At 25.4% G+C, this 22,734-nt stretch overlaps 4 protein-coding genes and 1 pseudogene across 6 annotated transcripts; 4 read left to right on the forward strand and 1 right to left on the reverse strand.

Annotated features, from left to right (window-relative positions):
• The first annotated feature begins 294 nt into the window (after positions 1-294).
• On the forward strand, positions 295-3,883 carry LOC114944104 (uncharacterized). Its single transcript, XM_029319859.1, has 9 exons — positions 295-451; positions 723-842; positions 973-1,090; positions 1,615-1,876; positions 2,605-2,721; positions 2,786-2,876; positions 3,175-3,317; positions 3,436-3,568; positions 3,644-3,883. Exons 1-9 carry the CDS (start codon positions 308-310, stop codon positions 3,695-3,697), a joined length of 1,182 nt encoding a protein of 393 aa, XP_029175692.1. The 5' UTR covers positions 295-307; the 3' UTR covers positions 3,698-3,883.
• A 4,258-nt stretch (positions 3,884-8,141) lies between these two features.
• Positions 8,142-9,746, forward strand: LOC114944199 (uncharacterized; annotated as a pseudogene). The gene is made up of 5 exons (XR_014924611.1): positions 8,142-8,428; positions 8,555-8,665; positions 8,721-8,811; positions 9,099-9,243; positions 9,392-9,746. The product of XR_014924611.1 is annotated as an uncharacterized LOC114944199 (transcript).
• Positions 9,747-12,515: 2,769 nt separating this feature from the next.
• Positions 12,516-14,728, forward strand: LOC114944198 (odorant receptor coreceptor-like). The gene is made up of 6 exons (XM_029319994.1): positions 12,516-12,754; positions 13,458-13,574; positions 13,642-13,732; positions 14,052-14,194; positions 14,356-14,488; positions 14,566-14,728. Exons 1-6 carry the CDS (start codon positions 12,516-12,518, stop codon positions 14,617-14,619), a joined length of 777 nt encoding a protein of 258 aa, XP_029175827.1. The 3' UTR covers positions 14,620-14,728.
• Positions 14,729-15,981: 1,253 nt separating this feature from the next.
• On the forward strand, positions 15,982-18,604 carry LOC114944094 (uncharacterized). 2 transcript variants are annotated; one of them, XM_029319845.2, is made up of 5 exons: positions 15,984-16,210; positions 16,430-17,000; positions 17,218-17,511; positions 17,889-18,025; positions 18,126-18,604. In XM_029319845.2, the coding sequence occupies exons 1-5, from the start codon at positions 16,171-16,173 to the stop codon at positions 18,284-18,286; spliced, it is 1,203 nt and encodes a 400-aa protein (XP_029175678.1). In that variant the 5' UTR covers positions 15,984-16,170; the 3' UTR covers positions 18,287-18,604. The 2 variants fall into 2 exon arrangements, with proteins under 2 accessions (XP_029175679.1, XP_029175678.1); XM_029319846.1 differs by lacking the exon at positions 18,126-18,604 and having other exon boundaries at positions 15,982-16,210; positions 17,218-17,521; positions 17,889-18,019.
• Positions 18,605-18,875: 271 nt separating this feature from the next.
• LOC114944101 (nucleoside diphosphate kinase 6, mitochondrial) lies at positions 18,876-19,875 on the reverse strand. Its single transcript, XM_029319856.2, has 3 exons — positions 19,630-19,875; positions 19,173-19,476; positions 18,876-19,107 (listed from the first exon to the last, which is right to left on the reverse strand). Exons 1-3 carry the CDS (start codon positions 19,705-19,707, stop codon positions 18,926-18,928), a joined length of 564 nt encoding a protein of 187 aa, XP_029175689.1. The 5' UTR covers positions 19,708-19,875; the 3' UTR covers positions 18,876-18,925.
• Between the last annotated feature and the right edge of the window lie 2,859 nt (positions 19,876-22,734).

Consider the following 22,734-nt stretch of genomic DNA (forward strand, 5'->3'; position numbering starts at 1 on the left):
CGCTTGCGCCGACTTCGATCGAAGAAATACCTGTGTGTGTGTGTGTGTGTGTGTGTTGATGAGTGCTTCTCTGTGTCAAATGCATTTATTAAATTGTCTTCCTTTCAGAAAATTGTTAAAATAAAATTGCTTCGTTTTTATAATATTTAGTGTAATTTTGTATTTATCCTAAAAATTAGATAATTTATGGCAAAATGTACTCCTAAAGAGTGGTAAGTTAATACTTAATTTGAAGAAAAAAAAGGGATAAAAAAATAAAATTTTATCATACTTTATTCTTTCCGCAGTTCAACACGTTCACAGAGTGATGTTCTGCATCGAAACTGAACATTTCAACCTGAATCGAATTCTTCTACTCTCAATCGGCTTGTGGCCATATAAAAGATCAATATTCGTACGGCTTCAAGGAATCTTGTTCTTTAGTATTTTGAGTAGCTTTGTTATATTACAGGTATGTATATATTTTTTTAATGGTATTATTATAGAAAATATGCACTAGAAGATATGTTATTACCATAGCAAGCGCTTACTTTTATGCAATTTTTAAATATAATCATATTATATATTTAATCATTATTAATAGAATACAAGACTGCAACTGCTACTAATAATTAAAAAAATTTTATCATGTTATTATATATATTATAGAGTTAAATTACTGTTTACTCTTATTGTTAGTAAATGTTAGCTGCAATTTTTTTAAATAATTCGATTGATTGTAGCTCATAACGCTTACTATAAAAAAATGCACTTTTGACTTTTTCGTCAAGGTATGTTGTACCACAATATTCTTTAGTATTTTCGCAATTACATACAACATGTTCTGGATTAACACTCATAGTGTAAGTTAATTACTTATTGTAATTATATATATAAGCTTATATTCCTGATGCTTAAGTTTTTATATATAACAATATGATATATTTTCAAACTTTTCTAAAATAGCATTAAATATTATTTGTAATGTAATAGGTGAAAAATTTATTGGACCAACTACAGTATATTTGTAATGAGCTAAAGAACGAAAAAGAAATTGCTATTATTACAAAATATGGAAATAACGCGAAACGTTGCACAACTATAATTACATGTAATAAAGCATTTCTCGTTAATTACTATGTAAAAACATATAAAAAATATGAGAAACACAAAAATAATTACATAAAATTTAGCACATTCCAATCATAAAATCCGATAAATCTAATAAAAGTTAAATATTTAAATAATTCTGATTAACTATTTTTCGATTCTTAACTTAAGTATATTTATCACCTTCACACAGAATAAAGTCTGACATTTGAGTGATAAAAAGAGGATATTTGCACGCATTTGTATGTACATATATAACATGTTTACTTTATAGTTTTCTATTATCCAATTTTTATTTTATTTTGATTTTTTTAATTTTTTATTTTATATTAAAAACTAAAAGTGTATAAAATTGAAAGTATATAAAACTGTAAGTATATAAATTAAAAGTACGTAAATTTAATCATTTTGCATAATATGAAAGTAGAAAAGTGATTATTAGAAAAGTGAAATTTGTGATATGTATATAATTAATTTTAGAACAAAAAAAACAATTTTATAACTATTTTTTCTCAATGTTCTTAGCATTCGCCACATGCAGTACATTTATTGCTACTCTACTACCAGTTTGGCCACAAATTCTTCATATTGTTTTGCATAAAAATGAGTCTCAATCACGTCCGACAATACAACTCGTGCCTGAGTATTTTGATCAAGAAAAATATTTCTATTTACTTGTATTTCATATAAACACAGTTATTTGTATAGGAGCGATTACGGCGACAGCTACAGCAACAATGCTTCTAGGATGGATTATATACATATGTGGACTATTTCGAGTTGTAAGGTGAAAAAACAAATTTAATTTAACAAATTTAATTATCAAAATAACTGCAAACAAATCCTTTGCATTTTTTTATATAATGGTAAAATAAATTTTGTAAAAATTTGACGTGAATAATATTCCACATAGTAAATAGTATTCCTTCATATATACTTTCCTAATTTAAACAAAAATTTCACATACTACTAAGAAGTTCTAATTTTTTTACTTATACAAGAGTAATTATTTCCTTTAAAAAAAATGGAAAAGAGACATAATTGAAAATTTTTAATTGGCACCTTTCATTAAATTACTATTTGTTTCAAAAATAAAAAAAATCTAATTTTGAGACCAATACAATTTTAATGTTTTACTTGGAACGCGTACAATGAACTCAAAATAGAATTTAATCAATTTTAAAATTTACTGCCACAACTACAACAATCACTTAAAAATATATGTAGAGCATCAGATGCTGCTAAATATTAAGGAGAAAGTATTAAAAAAAATTATTTTATTGTCTTTAGACTATTCGGTATGAAAAATTTAGATTATAAAATTGGACTATCTTTAATGAAAAGTAAATTTATAAAAATACATTATCATTGTTAAAAATAAATGATTAGTAATTAGTTTATCTGTGTCATAAAAAAATACCAAAAACTGCAATTTTCATTCTAAAATAAAAACAAAAAATATAACAAAGTTATTTTATATATTCTATATATTTACAGAATAAAAATTATTTACAGTTATCGCATCGAACAAGCAATGACCATTGAAGTCCTCAGAAATATTCATCTGGAAAACGAAACTGTAATTTATAAAGAAATAAGTGATGCCATCGAAATTCATTGCAAGACTATAAAGTATGGTATGAATGCGATAACAATTATACAGTGATCACTGTAATAATATTCATTTTTCTTATAGATTTTCCGAATTTTTCTCATCGACCTTTCAAGGCTCTTTCTTCATATTAATATCAATTGGTGTGATTTCTTTGAGCATGAATTTTTTTGGAGTAAGTTTTCACGAGTTCTTAAGACTTTTATTTTTAAAAAAGAGGAATATCTATACTTTTTATAATAAATAAAACTCAAAGAATTCATTAATAATTAAAATTACAATCAGAGAATGATAAAAATAACTTATAAATAGTAAATTATTTTAATTATAAAATCATAAATTATTCAAAAAAAAATCTCAATCGTGTAAATTATTTTTTGTATATCTTAATTATAATTTTTTTTGTAAATTAATATTCTATTCAAATTTTTTTGAACATATGAAAAATAATAACTACAATCATAATATTTTAGGTTTTTCAAAATCTGGGGCAGGGAAATACAGAATCACTTATATTACACATAATCGGCATAACTGTTATCCTTATATATATGTTCATAGCCAACTATGCCGGACAAGAAGTTACAAATCACAACAATCATATATACTTTACCGCGTAAGATATAGTTTTATATATTGTTCACACAGTTGTACATACATATAATATTGTACATCACATATAATTTCTTTTTTATTAATTCTTCACTATTTATTAAGCGATGATTATTTTATAGATACAATAGTCGGTGGTACGTAGCACCTTTACACGCACAAAAGATGTTACTCTTTATATTGCAAAGAAGCAATAAAAATTTCTACATCAATATCGGCGGAATCATTGCGATATCCTTAGAATGCTTTGCCGCAGTAAGAATTACCGTATATTATAAATTATGGTAAAATTAAAAATGCTACACGCTAATAATGAGCCTTTTTTTCTAGCTAACAAAATTGTCAATGTCCTATTTCACCGTTATGTATTCTATGCACGAATAATGCGAAGATAATGTGTAGATAAAAGCTGGCTAGATACAAATCGATTATAATTTACCTTTCATGAAAGAGCAAAATATGTCATATCAAGAAATGTTGACTAAACGAATGAATATATCACAAAAGCATTGATTTGATTTTCTCATTGTTGCATTGTTTATGAAGCCACAAATTCACAATTATTTCGTTTCCAATAATGAATTAGCTAATTAAACTTTGTATTAAATAATACATATATACACATCATATATATATATATATATATATATATATATATATATATATATATATATAACATAATGAACCTAATTGTTTTTATTATTATATTAAAAATTATAAAATATTAAAAACATGCTGCAATAATGTCACAGCAGAAAAATTACTAAAAAGCAGCGAAATTTGCAAATTATCATAAATAATATAATGTCAGAAAATAAAAAGAAAAAAAACAGAGTTTATATAACTATTTCTTTTTAAATGTTCTCAGCTTTCACCATTAGTGTTACACTAATTCCTCTAATACTGATATCGCCAATTTGGCCACAAATTCTTGGTACTGTTTTGCATATGAACAAGTCTCAACCACAGAGTCAGATAATACGAGATACGACTGAATATTTTATCGATGAAAAGAAATATTTTTATTTAATTATATTGCATACAAACGCAGTTATTTGTATTGGGGCGACTATAATAACAGCAACGGGAACATTGCTCTTAGGATGCATCATACCCATGTGTGGAATATTTAAAATTGCAAGGTAAGAAACTAAATTTACGAATGGATACGATATGTATGACTGTAAATAAAATATTTTTTTATTTGTTTATTATCATTTGTCTATACAATTTTCGAAGTAATATTTATAGCTAAAAAATTAACCATAGTTATCGTATGGAGCAATAACGACCAAAATGCTAGAAAATATTATGGTGACAAAAAACTTAATATATATAGTTGTTCATATAATAATAAATAATATAAAAATATGTGTATGTTTTTATTAAGAGAAACAATTATTAAGTCTGATTTGTTATAAATAGAGAAAACTCTAAATTATGGTTTACAGTACCTTATATTTTATCGATGTTAATTTTATCTAATTTGCCAGCACACGTAAGACGGATTGACTCCGCATTTCTTTAGAAAGACAAACTTCTTTTACGAGTGCACAAACAAGAATGAGGCATATGAAACTACATTACTTGAAAAAAGGACGACTGCGCTTGCGTCGATTTCGATCACGAAGCTACGCTGTAAATGTGTTTGTGTGAAATAACACTTGTTGATATTCTTTCGGGGTAAAATCGATGGATAATAATTTCCATCCCTTCTAGAGTGAAGATATAAAATTGCGAATATTCTCACTGTTTATAAATGGTATTTTATATTGCGCTCCTGTATTTATATTAATTAATATAAATATTATATTAATATAATAACAAATAAAATGCCTTAAGGTATATTTAATATTAATATTATATATATATATATATATATTTAATATTAATATTATATATATATATATATATTTAATATTAATATTATATATATATATATATATATATATATATATATGTATGTATAAGACATATAATATAAATATTAAAATAATAACATAAATAAAATACCTTAAGGTATTTTATTTATGTTATAATCTATAACAGAAAAAAATATATTATGGAATACTCAAGACAGAACTTGAGAACAAAAGGATAGTCGAAAGTTTCTAGATTTTTTTTTCATAGTCAGATGTTTATGTTGCAAAAAGGCAGCAAATCTGTTAACATTATTAATATCGTCGGATTGATTATGGCATTCTTAGAGTGTTTCGCTACGGTAAGAATGATTGTATATTATTAATTATAATATTATAATATGATTTTTAGAGTGCTTCATACTAATGAAACAGAAAACATTTTTGTAGCCTAACAAAAGCATCAATGTCCTTCACCGTTATACATATATTTTATGCAGGAATAATGCGAATAAGATACATAGAAGCTGGCTATATAGATACAAACCGGTTATAATTTATCACTATACATGCACATAAAATATTTAATATACAGAATTAATTTATATTTTTAAACAAATATAATTATATCAATTTGTTTCATAAACAGCAACGATATATCACTAGAAACTTAAACAAAAATAAAAAAGTAAAACTCTTCTCTCGACCGTACTAGCAAATATTATTTATTAAATCACAACGTTTCGACTCTTCTTTGAGTCCTTATCAAGTGATCTAGATATACATAGAGAAGAAATACAGTCCAGAGATTAATACAATAAAAAAAAATTACTTCACTTAACAATATTAAAAAATAATAAAAAGAAGCAAAACATACTTGTGAAAATAAAAATAAAATTATAATTTTAGGATGTCAAGAACAAATATAGTGTCGGTTTGACAACACGTCAAGACTCTTAGACGAGTTACTGGAGATTGACAGTCTTTTTATTTTTAATTATAATTTTATTTTTATTTTTACAAATCACTTGATAAGGACTCAAAGAAGAGTCGAAACGTTGTGATTTAATAAATAATATTTGCCAGTACGGTCGAGAGAAGAGTTTTACTTTTTTAAATTCTGTCTGGCGATTCTCAAATATCTACGTTTTTATTTTTTTTAAACAAAAATGTTGATGCAATATAATACGAAATCGCATATTTTAATTAAAAGCAATAATTATTAAATCAGGCTTGTTACAAATATAGAACGCTCTGAATTACGATTCACATAGTTACCTCATATTTTACGGCGATAGCGATTTATAGATAATTTGCAAGCACATGCAAAAAATTGGCTGTATTCCTCTGAAAAGACAAACTTCCTCGACGAGAGCACAAACAAGAATGAGACGAGTGAAACTACGTTACTCGAAATTAGAGCGACTACGCTTGCGCCGACTTTGATCGAAGTTACCTGATGTGTCTCTATATGCGTGTGAAATATATACATTACTTAAATGTCCTAGCAATCAATCGATTAAACGCTTTTTCTTATAAAATTAAATTACAAGCATCATTTTCATAATATTATGTGCAATTTTGTATTTATTTTGAAGTAAAAAATTGATGATAAAATTTGCGCTAAAAAAAGTAAATACAATAATACGTAATTTGAATAAAAAAGGAAATAGATAAAGCTTTATCATTTTTTCCCGCAGTTCAAGTTTTCTTATGGTCGCAGAAAAATGATCTGCATTAAAACTCAACATTTTAACCGGGTCCTCCTACTCGCAATCGACTATCAGAAATCAAAATTCGTTCGGCTTCAGACAATCATGTTTTTTATTATTCAGACTAGCTTTATTATATTTCAGGTACGTCTATATTTTTAATCATATTATTATAGAATATGCATTATATACTCAGTCACTTTTATATGCAATTTTTAAATTTAATTAAATTATTTTTAATTATAAATAATACAATATCTATATATATATTAATTATTAAATTTTATCTATATATAAATTAATTATTAAATTTCATTACATTATTATATATTTTTATATTTTACAAAGAACATTATTGTTTTATTATTACTAAAGTAAACAATTATTATCTTTTTCTTTAATATAGTTTTCATTGAAATGTTTAAATAAAACTCACAGCTTTTATAAACACAAGATGCATTTTGAATTTTATTCTTAATGTTCTGTTGTCCGTAATATTCTCCTCTTTCTCCGTTATTAATTACAATATGTTTTGGATTAACATTCGTTTCATAAGTTAATTGTTTTTCTATACTGAATATAAAGGAATATTCTTAATAACTTAATTTTTAACACATGCAACATTTTCAACTTTTTCAAAATAGAAATGTATGAAAAATTGTTATAATAATAGGTAAGAAATTTGTTGGATCAATTACAGTATATCTGTAATAAGCTAAAAGATGAAAAAGAAATTGCTGTCATTAGGAAATATGGAACTTTCGCGGAACGTTGGATAATTATATTTACATGTAAGAGCATTTCTTATTAACAATATATGAAAAACATGGAAAATGCATAAAAATACAAGAAATATAATCATAAAATTAAGTAGATTCCAATCATGATCAAAGTTAAAAATTAAAATAATTTTGATAAAATACTTCGACTCTTCAATTTATTTACATTTATCATTTTTTAATCAAAAAGCAAAAGACAATATAAAATTTACGTGATGAAAAACATATGTATATATAGAACGTATAACATAAAAAAGCTCTAATATATGTATAAATATTAGAGCTCTTTGTGTAAGATCATAATATATAACTTTTTTATTTATACAAATTATCATTCTAATAATACATATTTTAAACATTCTGCAAAAATATCAGAACAGAAAAGTGATTTAACAACAGCAAAATTTTTGTAAATTTTGTATAAGTAATACATTTTATAACATAAAACAGAAGAATTTATATAATTATTTCTTTTTAAATGTTAAATACCTTAGCGCTCGCCGTATTAGGTGCATTTATTATCAATTTATTAGCAATTTGGCAAATTGTTGAAACAAATATTTTACAAAAAAATGCATCTCAACTACAGAATCAGCCAATAAAAATCGAAATTGAATATTTTATCGGTCAAAAAAAATATTTCTATTTACTTTTACTGCATATAGATTCATTTATTTGTATTGGGTTGACTACGTTGGCATCGACAAGCACAATAATGTTCTTAGGATACATCATGCACATCTGCGGAATGTTTAAAATAGCAAGGTGAAAATATATGACTTTAAAGATAGACACGAAATGTATGACTGCAAATAAAATCTGTTTGTTTTTTATTTTTGTTAATACAATTTTGAGAGAATCACGTCTTTACAACAGACAAATTAATCACAGTTGTATGGACCAAGCAATGCCGAATAAAATAATCGAAAATATTAAAATGAAGAATAATATGATTTATAAGGAAATAATTGATACCATCGAAATTCCTCGCCAAGCTATGAAGTTAGTATGCATGTAAAAATAATTGAACAGTACTTACAGTAATATTTTCTTCAAGGCTCATCGACTTTTTCATATCTACTTTTGAAGGCTCAGTCTTATCATTAATACCATTTAGTGTAATATCTTTAAACCTGAATATTTTTTCAGTAAGTATTTTACTTTTCGTGTTTGTAAAACTATTTCTAAGCAAGACGTATGACATCTAATAATAATTTAAATTTAATAAAATTTAGAGATAAAAAAATATAAGCCAAAGTAATGTATAATAAAAAATGATGATATGCGAATATCGAATTGACTTAATTATAGAATTCTAAAATTTTAAGAAACAAGGAAATAATGTATAATAAATATAGAAATTGATTTTACTTTTCTTGTCTAAATATTGTTGTAGCATATTTATATAATGAGTAATTTATAAACATATGTTTAGATTTTTTGGAATGCATTACTTGGAAATAAAGAAGGATGTTTATTACATTATTGTTAAGTGTGTCTGCCGTCCTTTCACATATGTTCGTAACTAATTATGCTGGGTAAGAAATTACAAGTCACAACAATCATGTATACTTCTCAATGTAAGGAACAATTTTATATATTGTTCACGCAATTGTACATATTTAAAATCTCATATATATATATATATATATATATATATATATATATATATTATCTTCATTTATTATTATTAACTTACTTATTTACAAAATAATAATTATTTTATAGATACAACAGTCGATGGTATATAGCACTATTACACCTACAAAAACTGATACACTTTATTTTGCAAAGAGATAGTAAAAATTTCAACTTAAATATCGCCGGAATGTTCGAAATATTATTAGAGTGTTTTGGAATGATAAAAATTATCGCATGTCATAATTTACATATGACTTACAATTAGGAATGTTTAATAGTGCAATCTAAAAGACGTACAGCATTAGTACAGCTAATAAAATCATCAATGTCTTATTTCACCGTCATATATTCTATGCAGTAATAATTATGTGAGGATATATTGTCTCACATACACAAATTAATCATGAAATATTTTCCGCATTTCAAGTAGTAAATGATGATTCCAATAAATTTAGCATAAAATAATACAGAGTTATAGTATTTTATTGCCTGTCTCTTGTATTATTTCAATAATCAAGAGAAAAGAATATAATATAATTTTTATTTATTTTTTGATAATAAATATATATTTTATACTATGAAATATACACGTCATGTGGTATGTGTCTTGAAATAGAGTATAGGACAAAACATATATGTAATACTCTAAAATTAATTTTAAAAATATATTGATATAAAGAATTAATGTATATATTTTTGAAAACAAAAATATAATAATATATTAATTTTTTCTTCATATACAGCTATAAATGATATCTGTTTCATATCGAAATAAGAAATATATATCCAAGTGTATTTAAAAAATAACACTAAAAATGTAAATTTCAGTTTTTCTGATTTCCATTTGGCTACAATATTTTGTGTGACCGGTGCGTGAAAAGGGAGCCCTTTCTAAAATCCCATCATGTGCGGAAAGAGCGACTTTTCACGCGCCGGTTGCACAAATAAAGATACGCTCCGTTCTTACAGCAAAAAAAGCATCAATGTCTTGTTTCACCGTTATATACTCTCCGCAACAATAATGCAAAGATACAGTATCTAACAAAAATTAACTATCAAATGTTTTCCGCTTTTGTAGTAGTAAATGATAACTCCAATAAATGTAGGATAAATTAAATAACACAGAACTTACCTTACAGCGTTCTTTGCCTGCCTTTTACATTGTTTCAATAATCCAACGACAAATATAATAACATTTTTATTTATTTCTCGATATAACAAATATATATATATATATATATATATATATTTTAAATTAGAAAATATACGTCATGTGTATGTGTGCCTTGAAAAAATATAGATCAAAACTGATAATATTAAATACATTAAAGTTAATTATAATAATATACAAGTGCACAGATTTAACGTATATATTTTTAAACAAGTATATCAAGTTACTTCATAAACAGCAGTAAATGATAACTGTCTCGAAATAAGAAATCGATACGAAAGTGTAAATTAAAAAAAAACGTTAAAAATATAAATTTCAGTTTTTCTCATCTCCAATTAAATGTATCTCGATTCAGTTAAAAATTTCAAGAATTACTCAAATATATATATATATATATATATATATATATATATATAATTCCTGTTAAAATCGTTTATAACAATATCGTAATTTACTTCTTAAATTATAGCGTTGTCTACGTGAGCATACACAAACAGAAAAAAATTATTCTTAGAGATGTAAAATTCTAAATATTTTCGCTGTGTTTGTGATCTCATATGTTGATACTTTATACCATGTTGTCGTGCGTTTATATTGAAATATTTAAGTTACAATCTCTATGAAATAGAAGAGAAGTACATTATGCAAAATTCAAGAAAAAACATAAAAACACAAAAGTTAAAATTGCATTGATTCATTTATAGTGAAGTTCATCTACATTCTCATCGAGAAATAATATGCATCGTAAACCAGTATTTGAGACTGAATCGTTTTCTTCTACTCTTAGTTGGCTTATGGCCTTATCAGGAATCATTATTTGTTCGACTTCAACGAATCTTATTTATGGGTATTCTGATGTGTTTCATTATATTTCAGGTATGGTATATCTTAAATTGTATTACTGTGTCTTGTAATTATTAGGTCATTATTTAAATTTTAATTATTTATAATTGTTCTTTGCCATTCTGATAAATTGTACGATACATGTGCATTTTTTTAATGATGTTATAAAATATGTACTATATAAAATACTAAAAAAATGCACTAAAATAATATCAGTCGTAGTAAGCGTTCTTTAAAAAAATTTTACAATCAAGTTATTGAATGATACTAATAATTTTAATAAACATTGAATAATTCTAATAATATTCTGATAATTACAAATATTTCATTAAATTATTTTATATACATATAATAAAATAAAAATTATTAGCTATTATAAAAAGCGGACATATTTTTCATGCAATTTTTATTTAATAAATTAATTAAATGCAGTTGACAGCGTTTATAACTACAAAATGTACATTTGAATTTATCATCAAAGTTTCTTCCGTCACACTGGTCGGTAGTTTTTACCTGATGTGCTACAACTCAATATGGTTAAATGCTCATAATGTAAGTTAACTTTCATAATTTTATTTGTTCGAATAATATTTCCGAATGACTTTTTAAATAAAACAGATCATTTTTTTAAATTAAAAATAATGTTTAATATTTCAATAATAGTTGTTATTGTTACTATGATTATAGATAAAATATGTATTAGAGCAATTTCAAAAAATATATAACACATTAAATGACGAAAATGAAATTGCTATTATTGAAAAGTATTTAAATATATTCAAATATGCTACAAAGATAAGTAAGACATTTCTGGTTAATTAATAAGCGTAAAATTAAACATTACAATTGTAAAAATTAAACATTTCAATTAATATCACTAACAATTTTAACATTTAACCTACATATTTTTATCATACGTCTAAAATAAAAAGTTGGTGGAAATTGCATTCAAGAAATCTGTACACGTATATAATACATATTTCTTGTTTAATAAATAATATTTTATCAGGATAAAAATATACAAAATTCTACGATCAGTAGTTTGCAAAAACATTATAGAAAATAAGATTAAAGTATAAATCAATAAAACGATGAAAACATTATTAAAATTTGAAACATACATAAGTAACATATATTTCGGCACATATAACAATTTAAGGGATCTCTCTTTAATTGTCTTTAGTGACGTTAATCTTGATGTGCGGTGCGGGTTTCATGTTACTGGCAATATGGCTATATTTTTTTCAAAATAAGTCTCAATCACATCAGAGGGTACAAATTGCAACTGAATATTTTGTGGATGAAGAAAAATATGTTTATTTAATTTTACTGCATATAAGCGTAGCAATTTGTATAGGGATAACTGCGGCGCTAGGCGGCGGACAATTAGTAATGGCAGTAGTTGTATATTTATGTGGATTATTTCGAATTACAAGGTGAGAAAATTAATTCAAGAATAATTATGAAAATATAATTGCAAAGAAATCATTTGTTTGATATTTAATGTGGTGATACAGTCAATTTTGTATAAATCATGCAACATGATCACAAACTAAATAATATTCTTTTTTGTATACATTTTCACATTTAAAATAAAAATGCGGCATTTTTTATAGCATCAAAAGCTCTAATTATTTTCATTCAAAAAAAAAAGATCAAATAATTGAAAATTTCTAATCAACATTTTCCATTAACTTATTACACATTACAAAAGTTAAAAAAAAGTTTACTTAAAAGTCAATATAATTTTAATACCATTTTAAAATGAAGAAAATGCAACAAGTACAAAGTAAAATTTATACAATTGTTAAAAATTTTTACCACAATTACAGTCATATAAAAATATAATATATGTGATATTAAGCATTGGTATAAAGAAACACTTGTACAAGAAATAATTTTATTGATTCCTGACTATTCTGTATGCAAAAACTTTTAAACTTTGAGTTTGAACATCTTTAATGTAAATTGAAGTAAAATTATAAAAATTATTTCAAAAATTAATGATTACCAGCTACTTAGTTTATTTGTACCATCAAAAATATCAACTTCAATTTGAAAATAGAAATAAACACTATAGTTTTTAAAAGTTTTATTTTCCTCTTAACTTGTATATTTATAGAAAAAATTTATTCATAGTTATCGCATCGAAAAAGCAATGTCCATTAGAGTCTTCGAAAATACCCATCTAGAAAAGCGGACTATGATTTATAAGGAAATAATTGATGCCGTCAAAATCCATCGCCAAGCTATAAAGTTAGTATACACAATAACAACTGAATAGTGATCATTTTAATTACATTCTATTCTGTTTGTCTTAAAGGTTTTCCAAATTTTTATCGTCTCATTTTAAAGGCACATTGCTCTACACAACATTAATTACTGTAATTAGTTTAAGCCTGAATATATTTGGTGTAAGTATTGTTGGGTTCTTAATAATCTTATTTCTGAAAAAGAGACATATATATATATATATTTTATAATAAATATTTTATAATACATTTTATAATAAATAAAATTTAAAAAATTCGCAGATCACAAGAACACATTCAGAAAGTTTTAAAAATAAATGATAACTAATAACATTAATATCAAATCGTGTGCTAATTACATTATTGTTTTCTTTGGAATTTCTCGCTTAGTAATTGTTTTGTAACATAATTATTCAAGGAAATTTAAGCAAGCTTTTGTACATGTGTCACTAATAATAACTATTCTCTACTGATGTTTTAGATATTTCGAAATGCACTTTTCGAGAAAAAAGAAACATTTGTAATGCACTTCGGATTTGTAATTGGACTTCTTACACTTATGTTTCTAATGAACTACATCGGGCAAGAAATTATAGATCACAGCAACGATGTATATTCCATGATGTAAGATACAATTTTATATATTGCTAACATTGATTGTACATGCGTTTCAAGATGGGTATACAAGTATATATATACCCAGCTTAACATATCCTGCGTGACTTCTTTACTCCTAATTTTTCGCTATGTATTAAGTGATTCATTAAATGATAATTATTTTATAGATACAGCAGTCAGTGGTATACAGCACCTTTACACGCACAAAAGCTGTTATTCTTTATGTTGCAAAGGAGCAGCAAATCTGTTGAAATTAATGTGTCTGGATTGTTTGTGGTATCCTTAGAGTGTTTCGCTACGGTAAGAATGATCGTACATTATTAATTATAATGAGATTTTTAGAATGCTTTATATACTAATGCGATAATATTTGGCAGCTAGTAAAATCATCGATGTCCTATTTCGCAGTTATGTATTCCATACAGGAATAATGCAAAAATACATTATTTGTAGTAGAAGCTGACTAGATACAAATACGTTGTAATTTATCATTATTATATGCACACAAAATATGTACATACGAAATTAACGTATGTATTTTGAGGAAATACACATAAAAGTATGAATTTATGTTTCACAAACAGTAATAAATGATCTAATCACTAGATACAAATCGATTATATAATTTATGCAATTGTAATTTATTACTTATAAATGTACACAGAGTTTTTACATAAGAAATTAATGTATATAGGTGTATTTTTCAACAAATATAATAATATACCTATACAAGTAATATGGTTAATTCATTATCGTCACTATAAAAATGTAATTTATCATTACCGTTATAAATAAAAAAAAGTAAAGATCGTTACCAGAAAAAGTAATTGTGACAATAACGGCGTTACAATAAGTACAATAACAATAATATATTTGTCTCAGATATATTTTCTAAATATATATATCTATTACTATTAATTTTAATTAAATAATTTTTATTATAATTAACATTTTGTTAAATTATATAGTCCTCATTTCTAATTTGCTTTTATTCTTGTTAAATTATATTATTTTATTGTAATATACAATATTTATTATTACTGCTATATATTATTCAGAGTTGGGTAAGTTAATGATTTTTTTAAACTAAGTTAAAGTTTTATACATATATATAGGTGCTTATTTAAGTTAAAAGTTGCATGTACAAAAAATTAATTCAATTAAAGTTAAATTATAAGATTAAATTGAATAAAATTAAATTAAAAGTTAATTTTTAAAAACCTTTATATTAAATTAGAATTTGGTTAATTCTTTTAAAATCTATAATAACAAATTTATATATAATAACAAATTTTGATTTTTATATAGAAATATATATTTTTTGGTTATTACAATTAGTGACAAACAAACATAAAATTATAATAATACTTTAATTTATATATATATATATATATATATAACTTATAAAAAAACGATAATGGTTTTGAGATAAAAAATTTAACTTAGGAAAAAAGTTAATAAGTTTAAGGTCAAAAGTAACTAGTTGAAATTAAAAATTAGTACGTTTTAAATTAACTAAACTTAATTAAAAGTTATTAACTTTTTAACTTTTTTTTAACTTTTAACTAATTAACTAGTTATTATCCAACCCTGTTATTATTATTATGTATTATTGGCTATATCTGGGTTGTTACATATTAGTAAAAAAAAAATATATGTATAAAGTGACGTAGCTGCAGCTGGAAAATACGCATCTTACATGACCATTCATCGATAAGCCATTCATAATGTTTTCATGAATGGTTTTAGCTCTCGACATCACCAAGACTGGCGCTCTGACAGATCAGGTTGTATGTATGTATATACATAGCTATCATTGGATGCTATGTAAACAAATTTGTTTAGGTGGTAACGGCGAGGACAACGTGCACGAAATGAAAATTATGCGGTAAAGAGACGTCAATTGGAGGTAATTTTGCTATTCTGGAAATGCAAATTATAAATGTGACAGAGTGACAACATTGACAAATATTATTGTCAAGATGAAAGTAACGACATTGAAAGGCATTTTTCCTGACCCAAGTAAGTATAATGTTACATATCATTTGGTCAAAATAATTGTATAAAGCTCAAAAGAATTAATTCTATTTAATAATTAAACTGATAGACTTGATAATAATAGATTTCGAATAATGCACTGCGTATAAAAAAAAAAATATGTAAATGTACATTAAAAAATAATGTAAAATTAGATGCATATGAAAAGATTAACTAATAATGTGCAATGTGTATTTTATATAGAACCAGTTAGAAGGAAGAATTTCATTCAGGAAAATATGAAAAGTCTGCGACGAATGGAACAATGCTTTCAAACTAACAAAGAAATAGAAGAGCTACAAAAATTGCAATTGCACCAACATCACAAGATTACAGACAAATACCAGAATGTATCCGCAAGGGTAGTCACCAGTTTCCGAGAGAAAAAAAAACAATATGAAAATCATCATGCTGATCTAGTGTCAAAAAATAATGTTCATTCAAAAACTAATCATTCAGCGTCAACTGATAAAGTGAAGGATAATGTACAAATTGAAAATAGAAACAATGCACTTGAACTGGATAAAAAGCAAGCTGTCCCTAAAAAGACTATTAGACAGGGAATAAATAATAATATATCAGATAGACAGAAAAAAACTAGCAAACATAATAAGAGTCAGCAGAAACCACTGTCAAAGATTTCATCCGAACCAGATGTTCGAACCAAAGCTGATAATGACATGAATTCACAGAGTACTGTAAAATATAGAAGTCAAGGGATTCAGACTTTAGATACAGATCAAGTGGAAAGTATATATTCTGAAGGCGTTATTCGGTAAATATATATATTGTGTTATAGATTTTAGTCTTAAATATTGTAAAAATAGGAAGTGTTAAATTAAGACAGAATAGTAGAAAAAGAATGAAAATGTAAAATTCTCGAGTCTTATGATTTTATTATCCACTAATTTTTATTCAATTCTTATATTATTTCAGTATTTATTTTTGATGTTTTTCAGTATTTTGTTTTTGATTTGATTTATTTTGCATAGGTATCCCTCAAAGAAAGTTACAAAGCACGATGAAACAGCAAATAATGGTGATTTAAATCAGCAAAAGGAGAGATCTGTAAGGAATCAATTCGATTCACCTACAGATAGAGGCGATATGTGTAATGTCGAAGACGCGCAAAATGTCGATTTACGAAATTCCGTATCGCCGGTACCTAGAGAAGAAATCGATTTTATTAAATTGAATAAAGAACGTACTTCGATTGCTACTAAATTGGCGATACAGCTTAACAACGGTGTACCACCATCGAATTATCGCATGGGTGTTGTTCCTAAGTACGACATTGCAAGTAACTTTTCTCCTTTCTATCTCTCTATGAAAAGAATTTTTGAAAAGAATTTTTTCTATTATTCTTCTCGTATGTCTCAATCACTTTTTTTTTATATTATAGTACAATTTTCTCAAATTATTTTATGTAATTATACTATGAAATTGGCAATTCTTTAATTTCTTTTACATAAATGTTATTAATATATATATATATATATATATATAAAATAAATTGTAGAATACATATAGCGTTGAGTAAATACTTGTATAATTATGAAAGAAAAGCTAGATATATTAATTTGATAAAACTTATTAAATCATATAAGTAAATACATATATAATTTGCTAGATTATTGTATCTTGTAACCATTTCTTTCAATAGATATCTTCGAGAAAGAAAGGAAGCGCAAGAAAAGGAGCAAAAAGCCAAGGTGGAAGCAATGCATTCTGACTGTCCAGAAGGTCATGTGCCCATACCTGACCATGAACGTAAAGAGACGTTACGGCTATTAAAGAAAAGTGTGTATATATTTTAATACATTATATATATATATTAGAAGATTAAAAAATTAGAAAATTAATTATATTTAATTAATGAAATTTATTCTCTCTGATGCAGATTATCAAGATTACGTCAATGAATTAAATATGATGCCGATAAAAACAGATACTTTAAGAGCACAGAGACGCAAGATTGAAATAGAGAAGCAATTGAATAAACTGGAAGAGGGGATCAAAGTGTTCTCGCGTCCCAAAGTTTACGTGAAAATAAATGCATAAGTTGGAATGATTCAGTCAAAATACAATGCATATTTTTAGATATTGATTGTCCAACTATGTTTCAATGCACCATCTACTGATTTAAGGGTCCAATGTAGTGAATGTAATTGTATATCTTGTTATAAAATGGCTAGAATCATGATTGTACATATTTTTCATGAGTATGAAAAATTGATTAGCAGTTTGAATATGCTATACAATGGAGAAGATTCACTAAACTATTTTCTTACTATGCATGTACTCTGAGTTTGAGAATTCTGTAGATAGAAGCATCTCCTATTATTATAAAAATAATAAATATTTTATTTAATAAATTAACTATGCTGATTATTCTTCAATATACTCATTCTGCTTTCCTAAATAACTTTTATCGATAGTATGTATAAAGGATATTGGATCGAGTTTGATAATTAAGTAGATAGAAGCATCTCCTATTATTATAAAAGTAAATAATATTTTATTTAATAAATTGACAATACTGACTATTCTTCAATATATTTATTCTATTTTTCTAAATAACTTTTGTTGATAGTATGTATAAAGGATATTGGATCGAGTTTGATAATTAAGTAGATAGAAGCATCTCCCATTATTATAAAAATAAGTAATATATTTTATTTAATAAATTAACAATACTGACTATTCTTCAATATGTTCATTCTGCTTTTCTAAGTAACTCTTGTCAATAGTATGGACGAAAGATATTGGATCAAAATGCAATCTTCCAAAATTAAAAAATATCTCTTCGCTGTCATACCACTTCTTCGTATCAAAGTCTTTAAAGAATATTGCAATCTCTCTTTCGGCTGATTCTGTTGAATCTGTAGCAAATAACACGTTCTCTTTACACAAGGCTCATCATTTTCGATATTCTCACTTTTATTACCAGATCCATGTGTTGCATTCCTAGTATCCGACAGACCAAACGTGCCTCTGATGGTGTCCGGTGCATTATATTGGGCTTGATAGGACTTAGTAGGACCCATCAACTGTCGCCACTTTGCGACAGCATCATGGGCAGCCAGGATATGAATGTCGGATGGGCCGCTGCACATAAAAGTCACAAGACGATTGTAAAAGAACTTGTCTCTGTGCTCCTTATAAAACAGCTCGGCCTCCTCGCGTGGCATCGTCACCCTGCGCGATCTGACAACTTTGAAATTATTGTCGATTATTAAATCACGAATCTTCTGAAAAATCAGAGCAACTTTCAGTCATGATCTTCGAAATTTCGATGCTCTCTTCAAGAGTGCGAATCGATTTACTTTCAACGTATCCTGCGAACTCAATTAGTGTGCGATTTTTTGCCTGCCTTTAAGTAAAACGAGGTTAAATTCTCATACCTGAAGAGCGAAAGGAGATTTGACTATGTGTGGCTTAAGTATCGCCAATGTTAACTGCAGATATTTCTTCGATTGCATATCAACATTCTTCGAGTCATTTGCGAATGCGGAAAGTCGTCACGGTATCGCCATTATCGATGGATACAGAGATGTGGTACCACGTGGTTGACGTATACACATGTGCCCATTCATAATTACAGTGAAGACGGTCGATTCACAACGACGACTCGTACTACTACTACTACTCTGTCATTGATTTCCATCTTCTTTCTCATCCCTCCTCTCTAATTGATATTTTATATCATTATAAAAGGTGTTTAAATCACGTATAATCTTGCTCTCGACTTAATATATTTTTAGGAAAGTATGAGAAATTTTTTTCTAGTGATAAATATAAACTATATATATATATATATATATATATATATATATATAAAATTATAAACTCTATAATAATATAATTTATACACAATTTTTATATATTTTCTACATAATTTTATATTGTTATATAATAATTATATGTACAAATAAAAATTTTTTTACAAGGTGTGAACAATTAATTGAAATACATAAAATGACAACAATTTAATATATATATAATATATATATATATATATATATATATATATATTTGTATTATATATATTAAATTGTTGTCATTTTATGTATTTCAATTAATTGTTCACACCTTGTAAAAAAATTTTTATTTATATAATCATTATATAACAATATAAAATTATGTAGAAAATATATAAAAATTGTGTATAAATTATATTATTATAGAGTTTATAATTTTATATAAATTAATAATAATAATAATTCTAGTCAATTAATAAATCAGAGTATATTTGTTTTTCGACCAATACTAGCTATAATTATTTTATTTATTACGACGTTTCGACCATCAGGTTTTGGTCCTTTTCAAGTAAATGTTATGAGTAATAAAATTAGATCAGAATGATCATCACATTTTCGGATTCTTTACACGATTTAAACACTTTTTTTCTTTTGAAAATGATTTGATAATTTTATTACTCATAACATTTACCTCAAAAGGACCAAAACCTGATGGTCGAAACGTCGTAATAAATAAAATAATTATAGCTAGTATTGGTCGAAAAATAAATATATCCTGATTATTTTATTAAATTTTATATTAATGTTGATATGTCAGCCAATATTAATATAAAATTATATATATAATTACAATTTTATATTGTTATATACTAATTATATGTAAAAAATTTTTTATTAGGTAATTAAAAAATATATTACAATCAGAATTGTTATTTTTTTTACTTGCTCGAAAGATGACCTACATATTTCTAAACTTTTAATTAATCATACATTTTATTTCCACGTGGAAATGCAACATATAAAATAATCTCAATTAAAAAATATTAGAGACACGCTGTCACTCGAATCATCATCATTGAATCATTAAATCGATTGAAGAGACCAACAAAAAAGATAAAATATGTGCAAGTATGTGCATTTGTATATTCGCATAAGTAAAACGAAGTAAGATGGAAAGATGGGAAAGGCAGTGAAGAGCAATTGAATACGCAAAATACCGCCAGTAGTCGAAGTCAACCATCCAGTCAGCCACTATTCTCTACTTCAACCCTCTCTTTACACTTCTGCCTCTCTTTCTCCACCCCATCTTTCTGTCAGATGTATTTACAATGGTCCATCTTGCCTTCTTTTCTTTCCTGTTACTCCTCTCTCTTCCTGTTTTATTTCTCTCTTCTTCTTTTCTATTCCTAGCTGATATTATCGGTTATACCAGGAAAGTATTCGAAATAAAATAACTGGCTATAAATTATTCTTGAAAATGCTCTAACATTAGATTCTGCTAGATTTATCCTTTATACACAGTCGCCACTTGCGAGAGAGACAACTTAATTAAGCGACCTCGATATCATTGACATATATCACTGATTGTTTCATATTTTATTCATACTGCTAATGTTAATAAGAGATCTATTTTTGTCTCTATTCCCATCTATTTTGACACTCTTTCAAATAAAAATTATCGTAATATTTTATAAAAAGATTTTATATTGAAATATAGAAAATCTGTATATAGAAAAATATAAAAACATATGTTAAGCTGGATGATTACTAACGTCATGTCAACGTAACGTCAAATATATATGTATATTCTTATATAAACTTTAAGTATCGATGGTTCTGTGACGAAAATATGTATTACTCCATTTGAAATTCATATAAAAATATTTAACGTTATGTTGACGTTACATGCATTACATGTAACTGTGATTAATATACATTTTCGTTATTTCTAAAATTGTTACTTAATATTAAAAAAAACATTTTCAAAATATTATATACAGAATGTTAAAAAAATAGACAAATTTTGATGAGAGAAAGAAGACTTCAAAATAAACATTTTGATAATACTAATTTTCTCTACAACGTTTAGTTTTAATACTACATGATATGAGATATGAATTTGTAACTTTTCAGTTTGTCACCTTTGTATTAAAATTGATGGCGGAATTTTTGAATACTTACTATAAAAAGAATAAATTAATTTTTAATTTTTCCACTTTATATATATTTGTTTATTGTTTAAATCACAAACTCCTATTTTTTTCATACCATATAATATAAAACTAAAAACGTCGTAGAAAAAATAAAATGTTTATTTTAAAGTCTTTTATATTTCTCTTCAAAATTTGTCAATCTAATTTATCAATATCCGATATATAATGAGATCATATCATATTTTTTATATGGTATATATTATATATTCTTGGAAACTGTTTCATCAATTATTATCGAAGCTGTAATTATTTAAAAATATTTCGCACACATAAAATCAAATTGAAATTTCAATTTGCTTTTATGTCCTCTTTCTTTTTCCGCATTATAAATTTTAATTTATGTTCGGGAATAGAACACAAATTATGCAAGTGACAAGATTTTAGATACAAAAATATAAGTTTTCATCGCGGACATTTGGTCGAATTTTAAGACAAAAAAATGGGGAAAAAAGCAGAATTTGAATCTGGTATCGAAAAGATTCCTTCACAATTTTCGTTGATTTCGCAACATCCTATTGTGAGGATCGGTAGCATC

The sequence above is a fragment of the Nylanderia fulva genome, unplaced genomic scaffold (genome assembly GCF_048542155.1).
Source record: "Nylanderia fulva isolate GAGA-0341 unplaced genomic scaffold, ASM4854215v1 Scaffold20, whole genome shotgun sequence".
In the NCBI taxonomy this organism is placed as follows: Eukaryota; Metazoa; Arthropoda; class Insecta; order Hymenoptera; family Formicidae; genus Nylanderia; species Nylanderia fulva.